General features: G+C 36.1%; 1 protein-coding gene across 1 annotated transcript in view; it reads left to right on the forward strand.

Annotated features, from left to right (window-relative positions):
• Tox (thymocyte selection associated high mobility group box) overlaps positions 1-21,634 on the forward strand; it is a 298,838-nt gene that overhangs the window by 275,150 nt on the left and 2,054 nt on the right. Inside the window, exons 6-7 of the mRNA XM_076836214.1 lie at positions 4,816-4,896; positions 16,269-16,655. Of these exons, the coding sequence (XP_076692329.1) occupies positions 4,816-4,896; positions 16,269-16,655 (468 nt within the window). The remainder of the gene's footprint in view (positions 1-4,815; positions 4,897-16,268; positions 16,656-21,634) is intronic.

Consider the following 21,634-nt stretch of genomic DNA (forward strand, 5'->3'; position numbering starts at 1 on the left):
TACCAATGTAACATCATTCATTTGTGGGGGTGGATGGGGAACTGAGGATTCAATCCAGGGGTGCTTTACCACCAAGTTACATCCCCCCTCCTTTTTATTTATTTTATTTTGAGACAGGGCCTTTTGCTGAGTTACTGAGGTTCTCACTAAATTGCTGAAGCTGATCTGGAACTTGTGATCCTCCTGCCTCAGCCTCCCAAGTTGCTAGGATTATAAGTGTACACCATTGTGCCCAACCAATGCAACATTGTTATTGAGAGAATTAAAGATTATACATGTGTGTGTGTGTGTGTGTGTGTGTGTGTACATATATAGTGCCTGACACATACACACACACACAAAATGCACACAGTCAAGACAATTTTTAAATACATTTTTTATTCCATAGCTTCGGTACCTTGCAACATAGTAGGAACATAGCAGATACTCAATCCACTGGCTAAAATTAATTAAACAATGTCATACCTACCTAGTCATCCTCACTTAATAAATCAGCAGGTATGAATCATAGTCATTTTTTAAGGCTAGGAGCTTGCTTCTGTTTCCTACCATCCCAGAAACAGATCATACCAATATTATTGAGACCCTTTAGAATTAAAAGTCCTCAAAAGTGATCAATGGCAAGATTTTTTTAACCCATTTTTAAACACTACCTGTTTCCTATCCTCTGAATGCAACTTTGCAAAAATTCTTGATTTGGAGTCTTTAAGAAAATGCCAAGCAAATAACATAAGGTGGAAATTTAACCACAGTGAAGGGCTAAGCACTATATCAACACAGATGCACTTGTTGCAGCTGACCTAAACAATAACAGCCTTAGCCAAAGGTATATACTCTAAATTTCCAAAGCATAGCAGGGAAGTGTGATTAAATTATCCCTCTTTATACTTAACAATGTTGCTAATCATTTCCTTTAAAATAGGTAGTTGTTGTGAAAATCACATTAGAATTTAACCAAACTGGAAAAAAAAATTAGGTTTTTCTACAGTGTTTGAATAGAATCCAGAATTGGAAGAATTTTACACTTTTTTGCTTATGACTATAATAACTGTCGAAATAAACCACTAGTAGAGATTAAGAGCCAGAACAGAAAAGAAGTAAAAAAGAATTCAATGGTATTTGTAAGATGTTGCTTTTTTGTATGAGTTGGATGGATTGTTTGTTTGGGGAAGGAGAAGAAAGTGAAAGAATGAAAGGACAAATTGTATAATATTTTTTTTTTCTGTTTAAGTCTGTTGTCCTCATTGATGAAGAACTGCTGATTTTAATTAGAGATCGTCAGCCTATAAAAACATGTGCATGCTGGTATTTAGTGCATTTTAAAAATGACTTGGTGAATCACTGGGTCACGCGAACAGGATTTAGATTCTCCAAAGTTGCCATTTGATGTGTATCTACGTATGTTTTAGTTTAGCCATTATATATGTTTTAGTTTAACCACTGAGATGCAATCCTTAAGTAGGATATGGTTGCTTTCTTGGAATAACAAACCACAGCGTATAACTAAGTTAGGGCAGGATGAATTCAAAAGTGTTTGGATGAGCTGGGGGAAAATGATAAATGATGTATTATGATTTTTAAATCCTCATCTGGCCAACTTTGCACTTTATTTCAAACAGCTGTGGACCATTTGGAAGCCATTTTGTAGCTCAACTGAGTACTAATATTTACTGTATGAATCACATACCTTTAAAATATTTGTCTTTCCCTGAGAGAGAGAAACTGTTTCTTTCTGAAACTTAACTTTGACATAAATCAAACCCATCCTCATAGGTTAGGTTTGTGCACTTGATCATTGCGGTGGTCATTCATTGCCAAATGCAATCCTGCAAGCTTAGTGGTGTCTTCAAATAGAGCACTTTCTCCATTTGGAAGATTTGAAACATTTTGGGGGAACATTTTACTGAAAAAAATTTAAAAATATGTTCTAAAAGAAGAATTTCCCCCACTTACCTTGTGTGTCTGTAACTCTTACATACTAGTATCATTCTCTTATATTTGAGCTCTTTGAACAATTCCATTAAATATAAAATTCAAACAACATCCTTGTCCAATTTTAAAAGGTAACATCAGGAGAAATACACAGTGAGTAGTATATTGGAGTCATTAGGTAGTTCTCAAAGGTGGAGGTTCTGATTATTGTGGTGTAGACCACCTCGGATTTTAATTCTGATCTGGAGTAGTCCCCTTTAAACACAATTACAGAAATATACCTCCTGAAATTACCCCCCTTTGAATTCTCCCTCTGAACATCTGCAGCTATTCAGGAAAGAGTGGATCCATTAATCCAATGTAATGTGACGTGATGAGTTTACTCTTTTCTAAAGTGGCATTTAGGCACTTACACGATGATCCCAACATAGCCAATCATCAATAGCCAATAGGGAGCCATTTATAGAAAACAGAGAACTCTGAATGCTAGTCAGGTATCCCATAACAACATCGATCCTGGAGTGAAAGCAGGGCACATGTTCAGCTTGAAAAGCAGGGAGTTACCACCTTTCTCCCCTGGTTGTTAATCAACAAATTTCAGGAAAGTTAACACTTTGTGAAATGTTAGCTGCCAGGGGCCCCATGAAAGGATAGCATCATAGTAACACTGTTGCTGTTTCAATAGAAACTCCATGAAAGAAAGATGAGGGATGCTAGAATCAGGCCATCTGGCAATATCATCTTATCTGCTGCTACTTAGAAATGACACTTTGGGCGCTGCTGACAACCAAAGTGTGTTTTGTTTACCTCTGGAAGCTAAACGAACCCCAGTTAACTGATGGGGTCACCTGGTGTAGCATATTAATAAAAACATGATACAACTCTGTAAGGTACACAAATGTGTATTACCATCAAAGATATATTTACTAAATATTTCCTTCCAAGTCCTCAATAGTATTTCTATCTGTGTGGGAGGAAAACCCTCTCAGAACAGTTTTAAGGTTTTGAAAGTAAATGTAAACTTTGTCAGTTTGAGGTCATTAATTATAAATTGTGTCTTGGAAAGAGGTTTAAGGAAAAATTATAAACAGAAGTCTCTCAAGATTTCTACTATTTTTTTTTTTTTTTTGCTTAAAAACAACAAATGAAAGAGATATGGAGTATTGTTCAAACCATTTGCTCCACCCTAGCATTTATCTGTTTTCTTGGGTAAATTTTCAAAAAGGGATTTGAATGAGAATTCCAATAAGTCAGTTCAATAATTTAGAATACTCTTGTAATTTTGAAATACTTCTGTACTTGACTCAAAAGATTTATTACCTTTTCACTTTAAAAAATTCAAAACTCTTAAATAGAATTTTTAAAGTTTCTTTTGCTTCCTATTTAGTAGTGAGGGCAAATGATCATATGATTAATATTGCACTAATTCTTGAGGCTTTTTAAAATTGGCTTTATTACACCAAAATGCCAAGTGTAAAAGTCAAGCCTAAAGGCCTACCTACAGGAGAATAATTAGCACATTCATTTCATAGGGTCTTATTATAATTCTGTTGACAAGGTTAGTCATTTATTTACCTTAAATAAAATGATCTGCTGTAATTAAAATATTTGTGAGTAAATAATTTTTCTCACATTTTGAATTTTGCAGTTGGAGACTGGGCTCAGCAACCCACAGTCATCATTAGAAACCAGAAATTGACCTCTCCTGCCAGCTAGCAGATATTTGGTCTCTAGACATAATTTATATTTAAATACTCTGAGGAATTCTAAAGCCACTTTTCAATACTAACCAGTGTCTGGTTTTGAGCTGAGCAGTATGAAAGTCTTGTGCCCTGCTGTAAAATTCAAGATGTGGGAAATTTAAAATAGTCATATCAAGGAAAACACATTTTCGTTTCCACAGCCAGTGTTGAAAAATTTTTTGTTCTTTGGGGGGCTCATTTCAAAAGATTGCCAAACATATAGTCTAAAGCCTCGAAAGAATCAAGCTTAATGGCAGCAGATGATCACATGTGTTCACTGGGCCCATCTTTCACTTTGCAATCTAACGACCCCTCTCTGTTTAATTTAGTGATGTGACCTTTAGCATGCAAGCAAATCCCTTTTCCATTCTTTGGCCCAATTTTGGATGATTTTACTTTTATTTTCAAGATGATTTCCTCTCAAAACTGAAAACTTGTGTAAATGGAAATTCATTTTAGACTATTGTTGCCTTTTCAGAATGAGGTGTCCACAGATCCTTGTCTTCCAGTGGTTTTGTTGAAAGGGACATGACCTATGCAAGCCTGGCATACATGTGGTCCTCAGCTGCTGGGGATCCCCTTCCACTCCCACATGTGTTCTTGACTGTGACCCCTGACTCCTGGAGTCTTTGAAAATAAAACCTCAGTGCTAAAAATCTTAAATTAATGATGAAACTACAAACTCTATTGCATGTCCTTTGATTGGTTTATTGAACATGATATGTCATTTTTTATTTCTCTTTGTTTTTGTATTTAGCATGGAATATAAATATTAGGATATGACAGTGCTGTGGAATTGTCTGCCCATCATATAAATATGAATACATTATTTATTCAGGTGTGGTTTCCTTGGGAACCTTCATCAATATTATCTATCTAAGCCAACTACTTCTGTTCTCAAAGTAACCCAGATAAAGTCCTTTCATGTGCATTATGTAAAATGTAAAATTTTAACATTGTTAATCTTCTTATCTACTTCTGATCTTTCAAACTTGTTTCCATGGGAAAACACTATCTTCAGGGAGATATATATTATTATATAATTATATGTATGTGTGTGCAATTATCATTCTGCATTGTATGTCTCTGAAAACAAAAGCAGATGCACTTTCTAATTTAAGACTCTTTGTTGTTGTCACAGGTCTATAAAAAGAAAACCGAGGCTGCAAAGAAGGAGTACCTGAAGCAACTTGCAGCATACAGAGCCAGCCTTGTATCCAAGGTAACGTGCAATTGTGTGGTATTGTGACGGATTGTGGCCATCTCTGTGCAGACTTTGATAGTCATTTAAAAACATAAAAGATCACTCTAGCATTCTGCACAGTCTTCTTTGTTGGGAAAAAAAAATACCATCCTAAACAAAGCTATAAGTTATGGAAATATTTGTTCATCACTATAGGATCAGAGCATCACCCTCTTGGCTTTTCATAAAAAGCTGTCCACGTATGAACTTTTGGTTTGGTAGAGTAATCGTGATACATTCTTAATCCTAAACCAACTTTCCATTTCTCCATACCCAACTCTTAAATCACCTCCCTCCTTCCCATTGGCCCTTACTGAGGAGATGCCAACTATTTTAAGTTCCAGCCTCATTGCATCATGATTAAAGAAAAAAAGCTGGCCATGAGGGAAAGAAATAAATCACATCATTTTGTTTGAAAATAAAAACACCACTTAAAAATGTTTTGTGCTTCAGAATATCTTACACACCAAATCCTGCTCTTGGAAATACTCAAGAATTTTCTCAGTTTGTTCTCGTGTTATTAAAAGTGCATTTTCCCCTCGCAGATTCCTCAAGGAGGTGACCATAGCAAGACTGGGTTGAGTCTAGAAGGATTTGGCACTGTGTCAGCTCAAGTCTGGACTTGGCTGTTAATTTGTTCATTGTGACCCTGGGGCTCTGGACTTCATCTCATTTACGCATGAAATACTTTCTTTTTTTCATCCACAAATATCCATTCCCATTCTAACAACTCTAAAATAATTATATAAAGTAGCTTCTTTTTAAGGAAAATATATGCTGAATTGATTGATGCAGAAAAAATTAGAAAGAGGGCAAAATACAAACAAGGAATTTCAGTAGTGTTGGTCTAATTCGACTGCCTATTCCACTTCTAAAATATGACACTGTGAGAAAACTTAGTATTCATGATTTAACCTTCTAAGTCTCTTGCATTGTCTCAGGCTAGAGCTCACCATTGCTAATTTATCTAACTCCTTTTAAAGCTGTTTATATTTTCTACTGATACCATTTCACATTTTGGTGTGTGTGTGTGTGTGTATACACACCAAAATATGTGTGTGTGTATGTGTACATATATATATTCACATACATATAGATGTATGTGTATGTACATATAAATATACATATATAATTCACACAATGTACATGAACTCATAACAAAATTTGGTGGATAAATATACATAAATATAATACATGGAATGAACATAAAATTATAACAAAAAATAAGCAAATGTTGGATCCTTTCAGTCATTACTCATATTGATATTGCTACAGATCGATGGGCCAAATATAAAGGAGACTTGGAAAAAATGAATTCCCTCTATCTCATCCAAGATAAGTTTCTTTTTGAACATTTTAAATAGAGTTTCAGAACATTTTAACACATGAGAAAATCAATACAGGAAGTTCCAGTCCCAATACAAAGCACTCTGGTTAATGACATGCAGATTGCCAGAATGCTATAGTACTGACTAAGCCTTTACTTCCAAAACAAGTGTCCTCAGATTTGCTCTTAGCTGCAACTTTTCTCACTATTCAGCCTCAGAGCTGCAACCCCCAGTATATGGCAATTTATATAAATGCTGCGAATTGCCGTTTCTACATTTAAGAAACCAAGCACTTTTTTTACAGCTTACTCTGACATTTTTCTTCTCTTTGGCAGTGGGGATTTTGCTAGAGCTGTTGAATCTCTATTTATGTACAACTATCTATTATGGTATACAAATTGAAGGAAAGTTACAGTCACTTTTCCAGGTTGGGAAAAATGACTCTCTTGATGCTGTATGTGAACAGGTATTTGCTGTAAAACCTTCTACACACCTACAGAAAATGTACCAAGCTACCCTCCCAAAGCATATGGTACATATATAAAAATTTATTTCTTTTCCATTTTAGTTGTGACTAGGCAAAAATAATAGCCATTCATATCTAAACATATATTTTTCTACATTGTAGGTTTTTTTAACCATGTTTTAAATTATTTCCCTATTCCAAAAGTCTTAAAGCAGGAAAGAGAAAATTCTTCGTAATATAATAATTAAAATTCTAAGGAATCACATGTGCCAGCCAGACTCTGTTGATTTAAAAAAAATTTTTTTTCCACTAATTCATTATTTATTTGGTAATTTTTTTTTCTGGGCATGTGGTCTTTGCCAGGTTTAGAAGATGCAATGGTGAACCAGCAAATTCATTCCCTAGACATAAAGAACTTTTTCTTTTATTGAGAGACCAATAGTGAAAATTTAAACTAATAAATGATCGAGGTATTTTAGAACCTAAGGGCATAAAGCAAAGGATCTGCTGGGCGGGGTTTGCAATATCTTCTTGGAAGAGGTAACGTTGAAATTGGGGATCCAAGGAGGACAGAAGTTTGCAGAAAAAGAGAGACTAAGGGAAAAAGAAAAATAGACAGCTCTTCAGCAAGTGCAAAGACTTGGGGTGCAAAACATCTCTGTGAGTTAAGAGGAGATCAGTATTTCCAGAGCTAAGTGATCAGGAGCATGGATAGAGATGAACCCAGGAAGGTGGACAAAAGCCCTTCCCAAATGCCTTGCAGGATGGTAAAAGGAACCAAGGTTTACTCTCACTTGGAAGGGAAGCCATTGAGTGGATTTCAGTAGGGGATGGCATGAACAGGTGGACATTTTTAAAGGAGCACTTTATGTGCAGGAGTTCCCTTAATACTCTTGCCTTACTCCTTGAAGTAGGTTTGATTCCCAGCATTTCATTAAAGAGGAAGAGTAGCACTCAGGTAAACAGAGACACAGTGATGAAGTTGGCATTGATCTAAACCACTCCTTGGCCCTTCTTACTTTTCTTTTTTTCAGGGGGGGGGGGTGTGACCAAAGTCCTATTCTTGGTCTTTCTGGTGGGCCCTGCTACATCTGCCAAACCCCATTTCCCTAAAGTCATTCTCTCTTCAAAGGTCATTCTTGCCCACAAAAAACTGTTTTAACTAGAATGCTATGTTCGTTTTCGAAGGTTCTTCCCAGCAACTTTGGTTTACTCCTCCAGAGTTGCATATTTTGGAATCTGTTTTCTCTGCAATGCATTCATTTTGCCAAATAAGGCTTTTCATTCCTAGGCCAGTAGATCCTGGTCATTTGCAGTCACATCAGGGTCTGCTGCTTCCTCTCTGGGATGTGTTTTGCATCCAGCACAGGGTGCTCAACACCTGTTCCATGTCAGGCTGATGGCTAGGTGCTGAGAGACATAGATGGGTAGGAGAGATTCTAGTGCAATGTTTCTTGATACTTAGAAGTTTGAAGCTGTACTCTAAAATTAGCTGCTTCTTCCAGAACCTGAAGCTGTCATGGGATTAACAATGCTCTCCGCCCCTTTCAGCCATTAATTCTTTAGTTTACTTGTATGATATGCCATCTAATACAGCATATTCATTAACATGACCCCAGGCTTGAGTAAATTTGAAATCTACCACCCTCTCCCCTCCAAAAAATAAATGAATATTCTCATCTTCGTACTTTCAAGTGACACATTCATACATATCATCAGCAAATTGTTGGATTGCAATTTTTTTCTTTTTTTCTTTTTTTTAAGAGAGAGGGAGAGAGAGAGACAGAGAATTTTCATATTTATTTTTTAGTTATCGGCTGACACAACATCTTTGTTTTGTATGTGGTGCTGAGGATCGAACCCGGGCTGCACGCATGCCAGGCGAGCGCGCTACCGCTTGAGCCACATCCCCAGCCCCTTGAAATTTTTTTCACAGTAAGATCACAAATACAAATGGCATCCTGCTACTGGGGAGCCCCTGGGGCCCTACACTGTGCTAGGCTTTTTGTGTAGATTTGGTTTCCACCACAACTGTCCTGCTCAGTAGGATAGAGCCCTGCTCTCTCTGGGCAGAGACTAAATAGCTTGCCCATGGTGAGGAAAGAACACTAGTGGCAGAATGAGGACTCAGACTCCTCAGTGTCCTGGTCCAAAGGTTCTAGGCTTTTCTCTACCTGAGCAATTGTCAAATATTTGCATCCTTAGAACTGGTGCCTCTTACTCTCTCTGATAAAATTCTGTGCCTCCTTTTACATATGAACAGTTTAGAGTACAACAGAGACCTTCAGGGAATCTGGCCCTGCAAAGGGTTTGGAAGCCACTACTTTGTACCACCTTGTTCCAGATGAGTGACTGCTTCACCTGGTCATGTGGAGCCAGTGACAGAAATGCCCAGTTGGGCTACTCCCCACTGTTCCAGCATGCTGCAATTACCCATCAATAGGAGCATGGAGTCTTGCAAACAGAGTTAGGTAGACCCCAGAATAACTTATCCAATTTTACACTCTGTAAGCTATTAAAGGGAGAGGTGAGAAAGGGAAAATAATTGCTAAAAGATCAAAGATGAAAAGGTAGTAGCAGAGAAGAGAGGATTCAAGTTTATTAAACCTGCAAAACAGAGAGGCTGCTCAAGCCAGCAGTGGAAATTAGACCTAAGACAGAGATGACTCGAAGTCCATTTTCTCACTGTAGGTTCCATTTCAAACTAGAAGCATTAATCAGATCAGGGCATTGCTGAAATCTGGAATTGTTGTACTAAAAAATTTCTTTCCTTAAAAAATATAAAAGCAGAAGCTTATAAATGAGAGTTGAAGGTCTCTGAGGTACCCTCAAGCTCCACATTTCTGTATGAGTTTTTTTTTTTAATAAATGACAGCAGAATGTATTACAATTCTTTGTACACATATACAGCACAATTTTTCGTATCTCTGGTTGTATATGAAGTAGGTTGACATCAATTCATGTATTCATACATGTACTTTGGATAATGATGTCCATCACATTCCACCATCCTTGCTAACCCCCTGCCCCCTCCCTTCCCCTCCCACCCTTCTGCCCTATCTAGAGTTTGGCTGTATGGGTTTAAGGGAGCCATATTAGAGGACCTCAAAAAGAACCACCACTGTCATACTGGGAGAGTGCTCAGAGGGCAGAAAAGTCTGGAGCCCCTGGGGATGAAGGAATATGGGTTCAAATACCTCCATGTTTTCTACTTTCTACCTCCATGTTTTCATTCGGTTGCTTAGATGTTCCATGACTCAACTTGCTCAAGTGTTAAACAGAGAAGACACCATCTATGTCATAGAATTTCCAGGAGGATAAAATAAGAAAATCTATATAAACTACATGGTTCACTTAAGGACATTGCACGAAATGAAATAAGTCATTTGCACAAAGACAAGTGCTACACAATTCCACTTCTATGATGTATCTAAAATAATCAAATGTAGAAATTCAAAAAGTGGAATGGTGGTTGCACGAGGCTGGGGTGGAAATGGGGTGCTGCTAATCAAAAGGCCTAAAGTCTCATCTAATCAAGATGAATTAGCTCTAGAGATCTCTTGTATCCTAGTAAACAATCAATTTTTGCCCACCTAAAAATTTAAGAGGATAGATCTCATGTTAAGTATTCTTACCACAATAAAATAAAATTTAAAAAATTTAATGATAAACTCTGTAGTTCAGGATGTTGAACACAGGAAGCGCTTAATAAATGTAAGCAATTCTTGTTAATTTTACTTTTAGCATTATAGGTGTGCAAAGGAGTAGGAAAAGATTTGTGTAACATTGAAAATTTAGCTGGATCATATTTTTAATTTTGCTTCAAAACTCCTTTGTATAGCTGGGCTCAGTGGAGCACAACCGTATTCCCAGTGGCTCTGAAGGCTGAGGCGGGAGGATTTGATTTGAGAGTTCAAAGCCAGCCTCAGCAAAAGTGAGGTGCTAAGCAACTCAATGAGACCCTGTATCTAAATAAAATACAAAATAGGGCTGGGATGTGGCTCATTTGTTGCATGCCCCTGAGTTCAATCCCCAGTACCCCACCTCAAAAAAAAAAAAAAACTAAACTAAAACTACTTTGATATAAAGAAATTTAAAAGCTAACATTAAAAATAATTTTTACATCATCTTTTCATCTCTATAAAAACAAGAAATTATCTAAATGTAAACAGAAATATATTCATCTCTAAGGGTTTCTTAATTAAAATGGTCTTTTGAACCGTATATGTGATTACAAGGGCAGGGCTTCCTGTCTTAGGCAATTTTTACACATTATTGCAGGTCACATTCAGTTGAGCTGTTAAGTAAAGCTTAAGGAAATATAGTTTTTCCATAGACAAAGAAATTCTTAGACATGAGTCTGAATTATTATGCTGAAAATAATGTATAACTTTAAAGCCATGGAACTACTTTCATTTTACCACATAGACCAGAATTTATAATTCCCCAAATGAGTGTTGCATTCAAAGTAGTCACCAGGGGAGGTTACAAACCCATTTTATTATTGCTCCCAGAGTTCAAAAAATTTTTTGAAACTCCTCTTTCAGGATTGCAGTCAGGAAAAGTTTGTGAGCCACACTGGAAAATCAATCTTGTTACATAGTTTTCACATCTCATTCTTTTCCCCAAACATCACCTACATGGAACCCACAGCCTTGGCTTCCACTATTAGCTGTTTCCAAAAATCAAATTTGCCATCAAAAGACAAACAGTTGTCTGAGGATATGTAAAACAGTGTCCCACAGGCTCTGAAGAGAATTCCAGTAGGGAAGTTCCCAAATATCCCAAGAAAAGGCAGCATTATTGCAATAAGAGTACAGCTTCTCATGAGTGCCAACCCAGGAGGAAACAGAATTTGGATGGTTGTATTCTGGTATGTTAAGTAAAAGCAATAGGATTCATTTACTTTAAGGTCACACATCAAATTGAGATTTTTGTTTCTGCCTTAAGGAGTAGTTCATTAACTACCAAAATAACAAAATCTTAAAAAAAAAAATATATGCATACTATATATACATGTATATACAATATACATTTTATATGTATATTATATATTATATATACATACTTGTATATAATATATTATGTACATATATGTATATTATATATACATATAAAAATATACATATTTTTATATGTATATAAAATACAAAACAATATTAATTAAGAAGTTCTCTATTTCTATGATTGATAGTAAAGAAACTTAATCCCTCAGATTGCATTAAAGGGGAGTGAATTGGAATCGTGAAGAAATGATTTTTCTTCTTACAGAATAAGGTAAACATAGAATTCATGCCATGGAGAGCTGTTGAGACAAACACAGAGTCTGAATTTGCAAATGGGATGGATCATTTTATGACTGTTAACATAAAATTTGCAGCTCTGTAAGCCTAGATAGTGATTTAAAGACAATAAAATCTCATGCTTCAGGGTATAAGTTAATCACCTGCAAGGACCAGGACGAATTTTCCTTCCAGAAGTAACAATGCACAATTGAGTAGGTGCATAAATTTTGTTTACTTTCCAATGTGTCAAGTATTGGTCAGTGCTGAAAACAAGAATCAAATTAGATGGGCTATTAATTTGATTTGGTTCAGCAACTCCTATATTGTTGCTTCCACTGAGTTTTATGTCTTGTGTTTATACTTTGCTATTTTAAATAACAATTACTTTGTCAATCTTTCATTTTTATAACACAGGTCGTCCCAGAATGGGGGCATTTATACACTGTGCAGTATTATCTTCATTATAGGAAGTAAATGGGATTGAAATTATCTTGGATAACATCAACTTGGTTAATAAGAATATCTTAGGGCTTATGGAGGTGTATCTTTTATGCATTTCACTCACAACAAAAGAAGTCTCTGCAGATAAGACCCCAATGGTCTTTGTTGCTCCTACCTTGCATTTTTGCTTATAGCTGATGTCTTCCAGAAAATGTGGCCCAAAGGCAAATAGAAAAAAGGAAATACTTAGAAACGAAGAACAAGAACACACTTTTCCCTAAAAAAAAAAAAATTCAGATTCACAGGTTAATTTCCAATTTATACTGGTAAAAATCACATTTTCGGGTGACCAACACAAGACACTCATTGTGAAGTATAAGTGATTAATCTGTTTAAAAGTAGAAACAAATTTAAATTGTTTACTGTGTATAAGAAAATAGTTCTAATTTCTGAATGGGTAGGTCTGGAGATCTTCAAATGCAGTATAATTGATTTGCAAAACTATAGCCTTGCTTTCAGAGTTTAATTGGAAGGAACTGGCAGTGAGAGTATATTAAGTTTATGATTTCTTCATATTTCCATTTAATCAGATTATGGATTCATAGCTGTTTGCTATTGAAAATGAACTTGTTCTGTCTTCTAAAACATTGAAATAGCTATGTAATTAATAGATGGCCTATTGTATTAGTCTGATTAATAATTAATCAGAAGTGAAGGTAGAAGCAAACTTTTTCCCCAACTAAATGAGTGACTTTTATATAAAGACACAAATTCTCAAAGTGTGGGTGGAACGCAGCAAGCTCCTCCACTGATGTCGTCCTGCCTAGAGCCAGTGAGGCCCAAAGTGCAGAGTACCTAGTCAGAGGGCAACACTGAGGGCTTTATTTTCTCAATACTTCAGGAAGTGTGTGGTTCATGCTAAAAGAAGAGCAGAGAATGGGGCACATCAGTCCAATATTCTGTACGTTTTCCGAGTCATGACTAAGTGAGAGGTCTCAGCAAAGACAACAGTATCTACATGCAGTACTGCCCCCAAATTGTCCTTCGCTCATTCAACAAACATGTGTGTGTCCTCTATGTACTTTACACTATGCTGTATGCATGTACTACAGATTCAAGTCCCCACCATTTAAAAAAAAATGCTTCCTGGATTCATAACATCTCTGAGACAAAAAAAAAAAAAAAAACACAGAGAGCAAGAACTCATATTGGAGTTCCTACCGTGGATAGGGATGTGGCTCAACATGATGTTTAGCATGTCACATTCAATGATTTAGAAAGTAAAGGAGAAAAAATACAACTTTTCCTCCCTCTTGTTAAAAATTATATTGCAAGTGTTATCTGAATCATTATTTTTGGAATCTATTTGAGGTTATAATAGTCCTAATGATGATTCAAAGTTACCATCATTTCAATATAGGTTTGGGGGAACTGGTCTTTATATGTTTTGGTATAAAGAAAGTAAATGACAAATGTCTGAATACAGAAATTGTGTTTAATCATCCATAAGCAAAGAGAGCCTTTACAAGGTTGACAATAAAGTATCTCAACCTAGAATGCTATTTATTTCTATGAATACAGATGTGTATTTTTCTATTTATCTAGCTCTCATCTATCTACCTATTTATTATCGAGATGCTATAGGGTAGACTACATGCTATTATTTAAAAAGGAAAATTCAGAAAAATTGGATTCACCATTTCTTTTAAATTCAACATTTTTATTTCTGTAGCCAATAATCACCTTATTACCTACTAAGAAGGTATACATAGAAACTAAAAAGGAAAACATTTTATGATGAAATACATTTCCTAGTTTGGGTTGTATAGGAAATGTCAATTATTTTTATTCTTTGTAAATTAAAAACAATGATAAAGCAAAAAAATTAAAATGCACCAACATGTAATTAATTTGTATTAGGTACCAATTCTTTCCAGTATGAAGTTGATGTAGTCCATGAATAGATATGAAGTTTGCCCTTTTGTAATAAGCTAGAAGAGACACAATCCAAACACAACAAAAACACTTTACCAGATGACTTCCACACAGAGACACACAATAAACATATGATCTTAACATATATGGAATAATTTTTGAGACATTATCAATTGCAGTACATGTTTTTCTGATTTAGAAGGAGTCACTGTTTACCCAACCTCAATTAACGCATTTGACTTTTTCAGTGAATTGTTAACTATTTTACACATCAATGGTAAAAATTTTTAAATGAAAGTTTAAAAATAATTTTTAAACTAAAAACTTTTTTAAATTAAAAGTACCTTTTAGGTACTACCTTTAATAAGGTTCTTTAGTCTAAAGTCGGTCTTTAAAATTTTTGGTAAATGGTTTTTTTACATTTTTAATGTTAATGCAGGAGATGGGAAGGCTAAACATTTATTTCTATTTCAGAAGGCTGCATCAACATTGACACACAGAAAATGTCCTAATGAGACATTTGGGGGAGCGTGAATTATTTGAGTATACCTTATCATATTTCTGCAGGGGATCATCATGGAAATCCATATTTCCATGGCTTGGTGTGTTTTAACAAGCATCTGATGTCTCCTTGCTATGAAGACAGGTTATGGGGCTAACAGTTCACCCACTACTGGCAGACAAGCACCACCTCGAGAGTGAGCACACGTACAGCATCATTGTTTTAATTTAATTTGTTCGAATTATTGAGGACAGATTAACCAGGTGACTACCAGTTCTGCAGGCTGACTTGTTATAATGCAGTTAACTGGCTTGAGTTTCTTCAAATGCCTGCGTAGTGGGACCCTGAGCCAGAGGGACAGGGAAGACCCTCACAGTGCCAACAGTCCCCGAAGTGCTAAAAGCAACAAGACATTAACTGACATCTGAAAATGTTAAGAGTAACATTAAAGTTGCAGAGTAAGGGCATACTTGCATGCACCAGACCTTCTCTTGACAATGTGACTTTCTCCAGAACAACATCTTAGCATTTTTTCTTCCCATTGATTTTACCTTTCCCCATTTGTTAGGTCAGTCTCTTTCTCTCAGCAAAAGTAGGAGAAAAAGTGTCCAAGAGGTAATTCTTGATTCTTTTCAGCTTCCAGTGAAATGTCGAGTTTTGAAGTCAATTAAAAGATTATTAGGAAATGACCCTATGAAGGTGTAGAAAAAAATTAGGGCAAAATTATATTAATTTATGATGGATTCTAAAATTTCTAAGAGAGATTATTTTTATCCACTTCATTAAGGAGGATAATTCATCATCAACTTAAAAAAAAATCAAGATGAGTTTTGTGGTTACTTTGAAGCCATATTAATGTAATTTTATATGACTTCAGAAAGGTATTTTAGAACTTTTTCTTCCGTAGCCATTTCCAGCAACCAGTTTTGTTTTCTTTGTGCAAATATCTAGGCCAAGGCTCCGTGAGACTATAAGGGGAGGGGGGCTAAACACCTAATCAATATGAGAACTGCAGAACTGAATTACTTTGAAAGTGAGCTATATTGTGTTTTCCATTAGACTGATGATGGCATCCTTCCTACCCCCCCACCCCCCATCTTTTTATCTTTGGATGAGGAGAAGAGTCCACAAGTTAGAGCTTAGCATTTAAGCAAAGGAATAAAATGTCACTGCAGATTGTTTTAGATTTCATAAAAGAGATAGAATTAAACTCAGCCTTGTATAAGTTATGTTAAAAATAACGATGAAGGAATTCTTAGATAAGAGAGTCAAGAATAGCCACGGGTGTTGATTCTCACGAAAGTTCGTGCATAAGCTCACAGAGCATCTTGTTCATCAAATCCGTGTTCCATGGATCCTACTCCTAATTCTTCTCTCATTTGTTTCTTCCACAGAGCTACAGTGAACCTGTCGATGTTAAGACGTCTCAAGCTCCTCAGCTGATCAGTTCCAAGCCGTCAGTGTTCCATGGGCCCAGCCAGGCCCACTCAGCTCTGTACCTAAGTTCACACTATCACCAACAACCTGGAATGAATCCTCACCTATCTGCCATGCATTCTAGTCTCCCCAGGAACATCGCACCCAAGCCGAATAACCAAATGCCAGTGACTGTCTCTATAGCAAACATGGCTGTGTCTCCCCCTCCTCCCCTCCAGATCAGCCCACCTCTCCACCAGCATCTCAGCATGCAGCAGCACCAGCCACTCGCCATGCAGCAGCCCCTTGGGAACCAGCTCCCCATGCAGGTCCAGTCTGCCTTACATTCACCCACCATGCAGCAAGTAAGCACCATAGCTCCAGACTTAGAATCAGCACCCCTCTTCTGAAGGGCTGGGAGAGGGATCTGTTCATCCAGTGAAGGCTGGGGGACATGTGTTTTCTCTTCTTCTATTTAAGTGGAGAAAAAGAATCAAAAATATTCTACAAATATCTGTTTATGAAAAAAATAATGTAATTGACAAGTGATGGGTTTGTGGAACATGATATAATCCTAGCAGTTGATAGTTGCTTTTCATAATCACTGTTTTTTTCCCCAAGATACCCATTTTGCTTTATCTTTCTAATACCCTTTTTGTTCTGTTTCTTGAGTAGAGTATATTTATTATTTTGAGATGTCACATACTGCCACCGATCTTTTTATAATAGAAAATTCTATATATGTTTTTAAATATTGCTTGTAGATGAGAACATCTTGACTGATCTGCCAGTTAAGTCCAATAAATGCTCTAAAATAAAATAGCAAATTTGGTGGGACCCTGAAAATTTTAAGAACTAATAAACATTCTAACCAGAGTTTTATTTAAAAATGGATATCTGGGGCTCAGAGGTAGAGCACCTACCTGGCATACACCGAGCCCTGGGTTTGATTTCTAGCATCATAAAAAAATATAAAGAAAGAAATAAGGGTAGCTCACCTCGAATAAACTGGAAAATCTCGCGGTCTGAAAACCTCCTTACTCATTTCTCAATTATTGAAGTCATTTGTGGGAAATATTAGCTTAACTTGGATTTTGATGTTATTTCAAAATTTGGAAATTAGGAGCAAACCATGTAAACTCAGTTGACCATACAGTATTCAAAAATACTAAAAACTTGTCTTTAAAGAAGGGAAAAACCTAAAAATTGTAGCAAATTCAGCTATCACTTTTATAGTCAAATTACTCTTTGTCCTCAGATCTTTATGTAAATATGTAAACAAGTTCTCCTATAGAATTAGTATCTAGCTGTCTATGAAATTTCAGGCTTAAATTGGGTGGAAAAAGAGGCAGAAAGAAAAATCAAATATAGTCCCAAATTCATAATCATCATCGTCATCATTATTGTTATTATTAACAGGTATTAGTAGACCTTAATACTTTTAGCTCATCTTCTCAGAACACTTACAGTTAAGATACCAGCATCATCTTCATTTTACAGATGAGGACATTGAGGCTTGGCAGAGTTAAATAATGTACTCACAAAGTCAGAGCTTATATTCAAACCTGGACCTGTTCAGAAATCAGAGCTTGAATTCTTTATATATATATTTAAAATTAGGTTTTATTTTAGGCATTTAGACACCAAAACCAAAATAATTAGGTATGTTTTTATTATTTTTCATCAGTTCTAATCAGTTATACATGACAGTAGAAAGCACTTTGATTCATTGTGCACAAATGGAGCAGAATTTTTCACTTCTCTGGTTGTACACAAAGTAGAGTCACACCATTTGTGCAATCATACATGTACCTAGGGTAATGATGTCCTTCTCATTCCACTATCTTTTCTACTCCTTTTCCCCTCCCCCCACTCCCCTTTTCCCCATCCAAAGTTTCTCCACTCATCCTATGCACCGCCCCCATTATGAATTAGCATCCACTTATCAGAGAAAACATTCAGCACTTGATTTAGGGGGGGTGGCTTATTTTGCTTAGCATGATGTTCTCCAACTCCATCCATTTACCTGCAAATGCCATAATTTTTTTCTCTTTTAATGCTGAGTAATATCCCATTGTGTACATGTATCACAGTTTCTTTATCCATTCATCTGTTGAAGGACATCTAGGTTGGTTCCACAGTTTAGCAATTGTGAATTGTGCTGCTATAAACATTGAAATGGCTGCATCACTACAATATACTGTTTTGAAGTCCTTTGGGTATAGACCGAGGAGTGGGATAGCTGGGTCAAATGATGGTTCCATTCCCAGATTTCTAAGGAATCTCCATACCGGCTTTCCAGATTGGTTGCACCAATTTGCAGTCCCACCAGCAATGTATGAGTGTACCTTTTCCCCACATCCTTGCCAATACTTATTGTTGCTTGTATTCTGAATAACTGCCATCTGACTGGCATGAGATGAAATCTTAGAGCAGTTTTTATTTGCATTTCTCTAATTACTAGAGATATTGAACATTTTTTTTAATATTTGTTGATCGAATGTATATCTTCTTCTGAGAAGTGTCTGTCCAGCTCCTTAGCCCCTTTATTGATTGGGTTGTTTGTTTTTTGGTGTGAAGTTTTTTGAGTTCTTCATATATCCTGGCGATTAGTGCACTATCTGATGTGTGTGTGGCAAAAATTTGATCCCAAAATGTACGCAGAGCCTGAATTCTTAATGCTAGGCTTGTTGCCCCTTGCTATCAGTTACTCTTGTAGAAAAGCAACCTTTGTATTAAAAAAAACTTGTTTCTTCTAAGAATTTGGAGGGTCTGTAAATCCCAGTTAGTTCTGAAATCAAAATTCTTATGGCAAGCAAAGGGATCCATTTCCTTATGGAAGTCTCCCTTAGCCAAGGTTACTATAAAGTTGTCTTGCCTGAGAGATGGAAAGGCCAATGGGTAGCAAGTGAAAGAGGAGAAAGAGATGGGGACAGGGTCATCAGCAGGTCACTGGAGCAGGAGCCTGCAAATTGAGGAGACTGACAGACCCTGTAGGTCAATCATACTAAAATTAAGACCAAAAAGTCCATCACCCCTCAATATCTTAATCTGCTGCAATCACTAGAGTTGTTGGGAGCGACCTTCAGGTCATCAGTGAGACTTCAGCCTGTACCTGTTGTCCCAGTCTACCAGGAAAATAAAGCATGTTTCATTTTTCTAGCTTAAAAGTAAAATAATGTTACTTCAGACTTTGCTTGTAGATTTCTTGGTCCATGATTCTTCTGGTATTTATGATTTGCTTAAATTTAGATGCTGAAGTTAACTGAATTTTCAATCTTTGAACTTTCTAGGTAGCACATAATTTGGTGTTTATAAACTGAAGTCACCCATTTAATCTTAGCTAATAAATAAAAAATGTTTGCATGATATTCTCTCACCCAACTTAAGGACCTATTTTCATAAAATGGAAAACAAAAAAGTGATGGTTTTGGTGTGTGTGCAACCCAAGTCACAGATAAAATTTGATCTGTCTGATTCATCATCCAAAACACCTTTGTCCAAAGATGTTTGCTTACTAGTATGTGGATCATGTTTCCATGTGTGTGCATGCACACATGTGCGTGCACGCACACACACCCCAAAGGAGAGAGAAAAAAGAAAATAAATGACTACTGTATTTTTAAAAGAATGTCTCATATTTCAGTATTACTTTAGCTATTTTATTACCCTTTTGAAAATGAATGTATCCTACAAAATGGTTGTATAGTCCACCAGGAGTAATAGTTTCACTTTTTTCTATAATAATATTTTATACAGGGAACCCATGAACCTCTTTTTTGGGGGATCCAGTTTTACGCCTATTTTTCTGCTTACTGTATTGTCGAATGAGGTCAAGAGAAGAAATCATTAATATCTGTCAACTTCCTTTATAACCTTAAGAAAAAAAATCTTTGTATGATATCACATGGACAGATTTTCAATTTCCTTGTGTAATAAACAGCTGCTTTAGGATTTGGGTGTAATTTAAAGGTTTAAAAAAAAATCACATTGAGATTGATGAATAAATCAGTCGTGAAGACAAAAAACATTGACGCCCTGTTGAAAATACCTCTCCAGACAGGCAGGAAATGAAATTAGTTTCCAGTAAAGTGTGGATATGAGGATCACTGTTTGGTGGTGCTGTAGGCTTTTTCGGACTTGCTATGGTGGCACAACAAAACTGCTAGGGCTACAGAAATCTAATTAAAGAGCAAATGTCCCTTCTGACATCAAATTAATCTTTATCATGTTTCCTATTTTTATTTCAATCTGGCACCAGAAAATGAAATTTAAAATTCCAGGCATGCTACAAAACAGTTGGTGATTTTTCTCCTGAGCATTAAAATGCAAAATATTCAGTCTTGGTTAATTAGACTGCTAAGCAAACATTTTCCAAAAAGTGTATATCATTGTTTTTTTTTCCAATTTACATCAGTTATAAAAATGTACTTAGCTCTAAGTTTGACCTCAGCATCTCTTTATAATAATGTTCAGAAGCATGTTTCATTTTCCAACTTGAAAGTAAAATAGTGTTAAATAATGTTACTTCAGGCTTTGCCTGTATATTTCTTGGTTCTTGCTTGTTTTGATATTAGTGATCTCCTTAAATTTATACTAAATTTTAGCTAAATTTTTAATCTTTGAACTTTCTAGCCAGAATACAATTTAGGTTTATAAACTGAAGTCATCCATTTAATTTTAACTAATAATCTAAAAATTAATGTTTGCCTGATATTCTCTCACCAAACTTAAGGATCTCTTCACAGAATCGGGGGGGGGGGGGGGGGGAGATGGTTTAGGATGTGCATGAGTGTGTGTGTGTGTGTGTGTGTGTTTCTTTTTCATGTTTCCATACCTTCAACTCAAGATATTTTCAATTACTCTTTGTTTTGATACTTGTTTGCTTTTAGGTTCTATTTTGTCCATTGTGTAACAATCCAATATGGAGAACTTTACATTAAAAAGATAGGAAAACCCTGGCATTTACACGTTTATCCACCCTGATGCTTTCTAACAGTAGCATCGAGTAATCCGTACTAAACTTTATTTATTGAAAGATATAATTTATTGAGCCACTACTATGGGCTAGGCCCTGAGAATATCGAGTAAGCACTGTAAATACCGTCAGATCTCAGGGTCCCCTAAGCCTTACAAGGAGGACTTAATAAAGGAAGTCAATACAATGCTCCCTCAGAGCTGTCTCCTGCCCTTTGCCCAGGAGCACACTAGACACTAGGGAAGGAAGTCAAGAGTGCTGGACAAGATGACAGGACTCTAAGGAAATGAAAACATTTCATTAAAGACTCCCGCCATATTGGAAATCTGAGCAAGTCCAGAGAAAGAGGATTTCTGCCTGGAAACG

The sequence above is a fragment of the Callospermophilus lateralis genome, chromosome 16, assembly GCF_048772815.1.
Source record: "Callospermophilus lateralis isolate mCalLat2 chromosome 16, mCalLat2.hap1, whole genome shotgun sequence".
NCBI lineage: Eukaryota > Metazoa > Chordata > Mammalia > Rodentia > Sciuridae > Callospermophilus > Callospermophilus lateralis.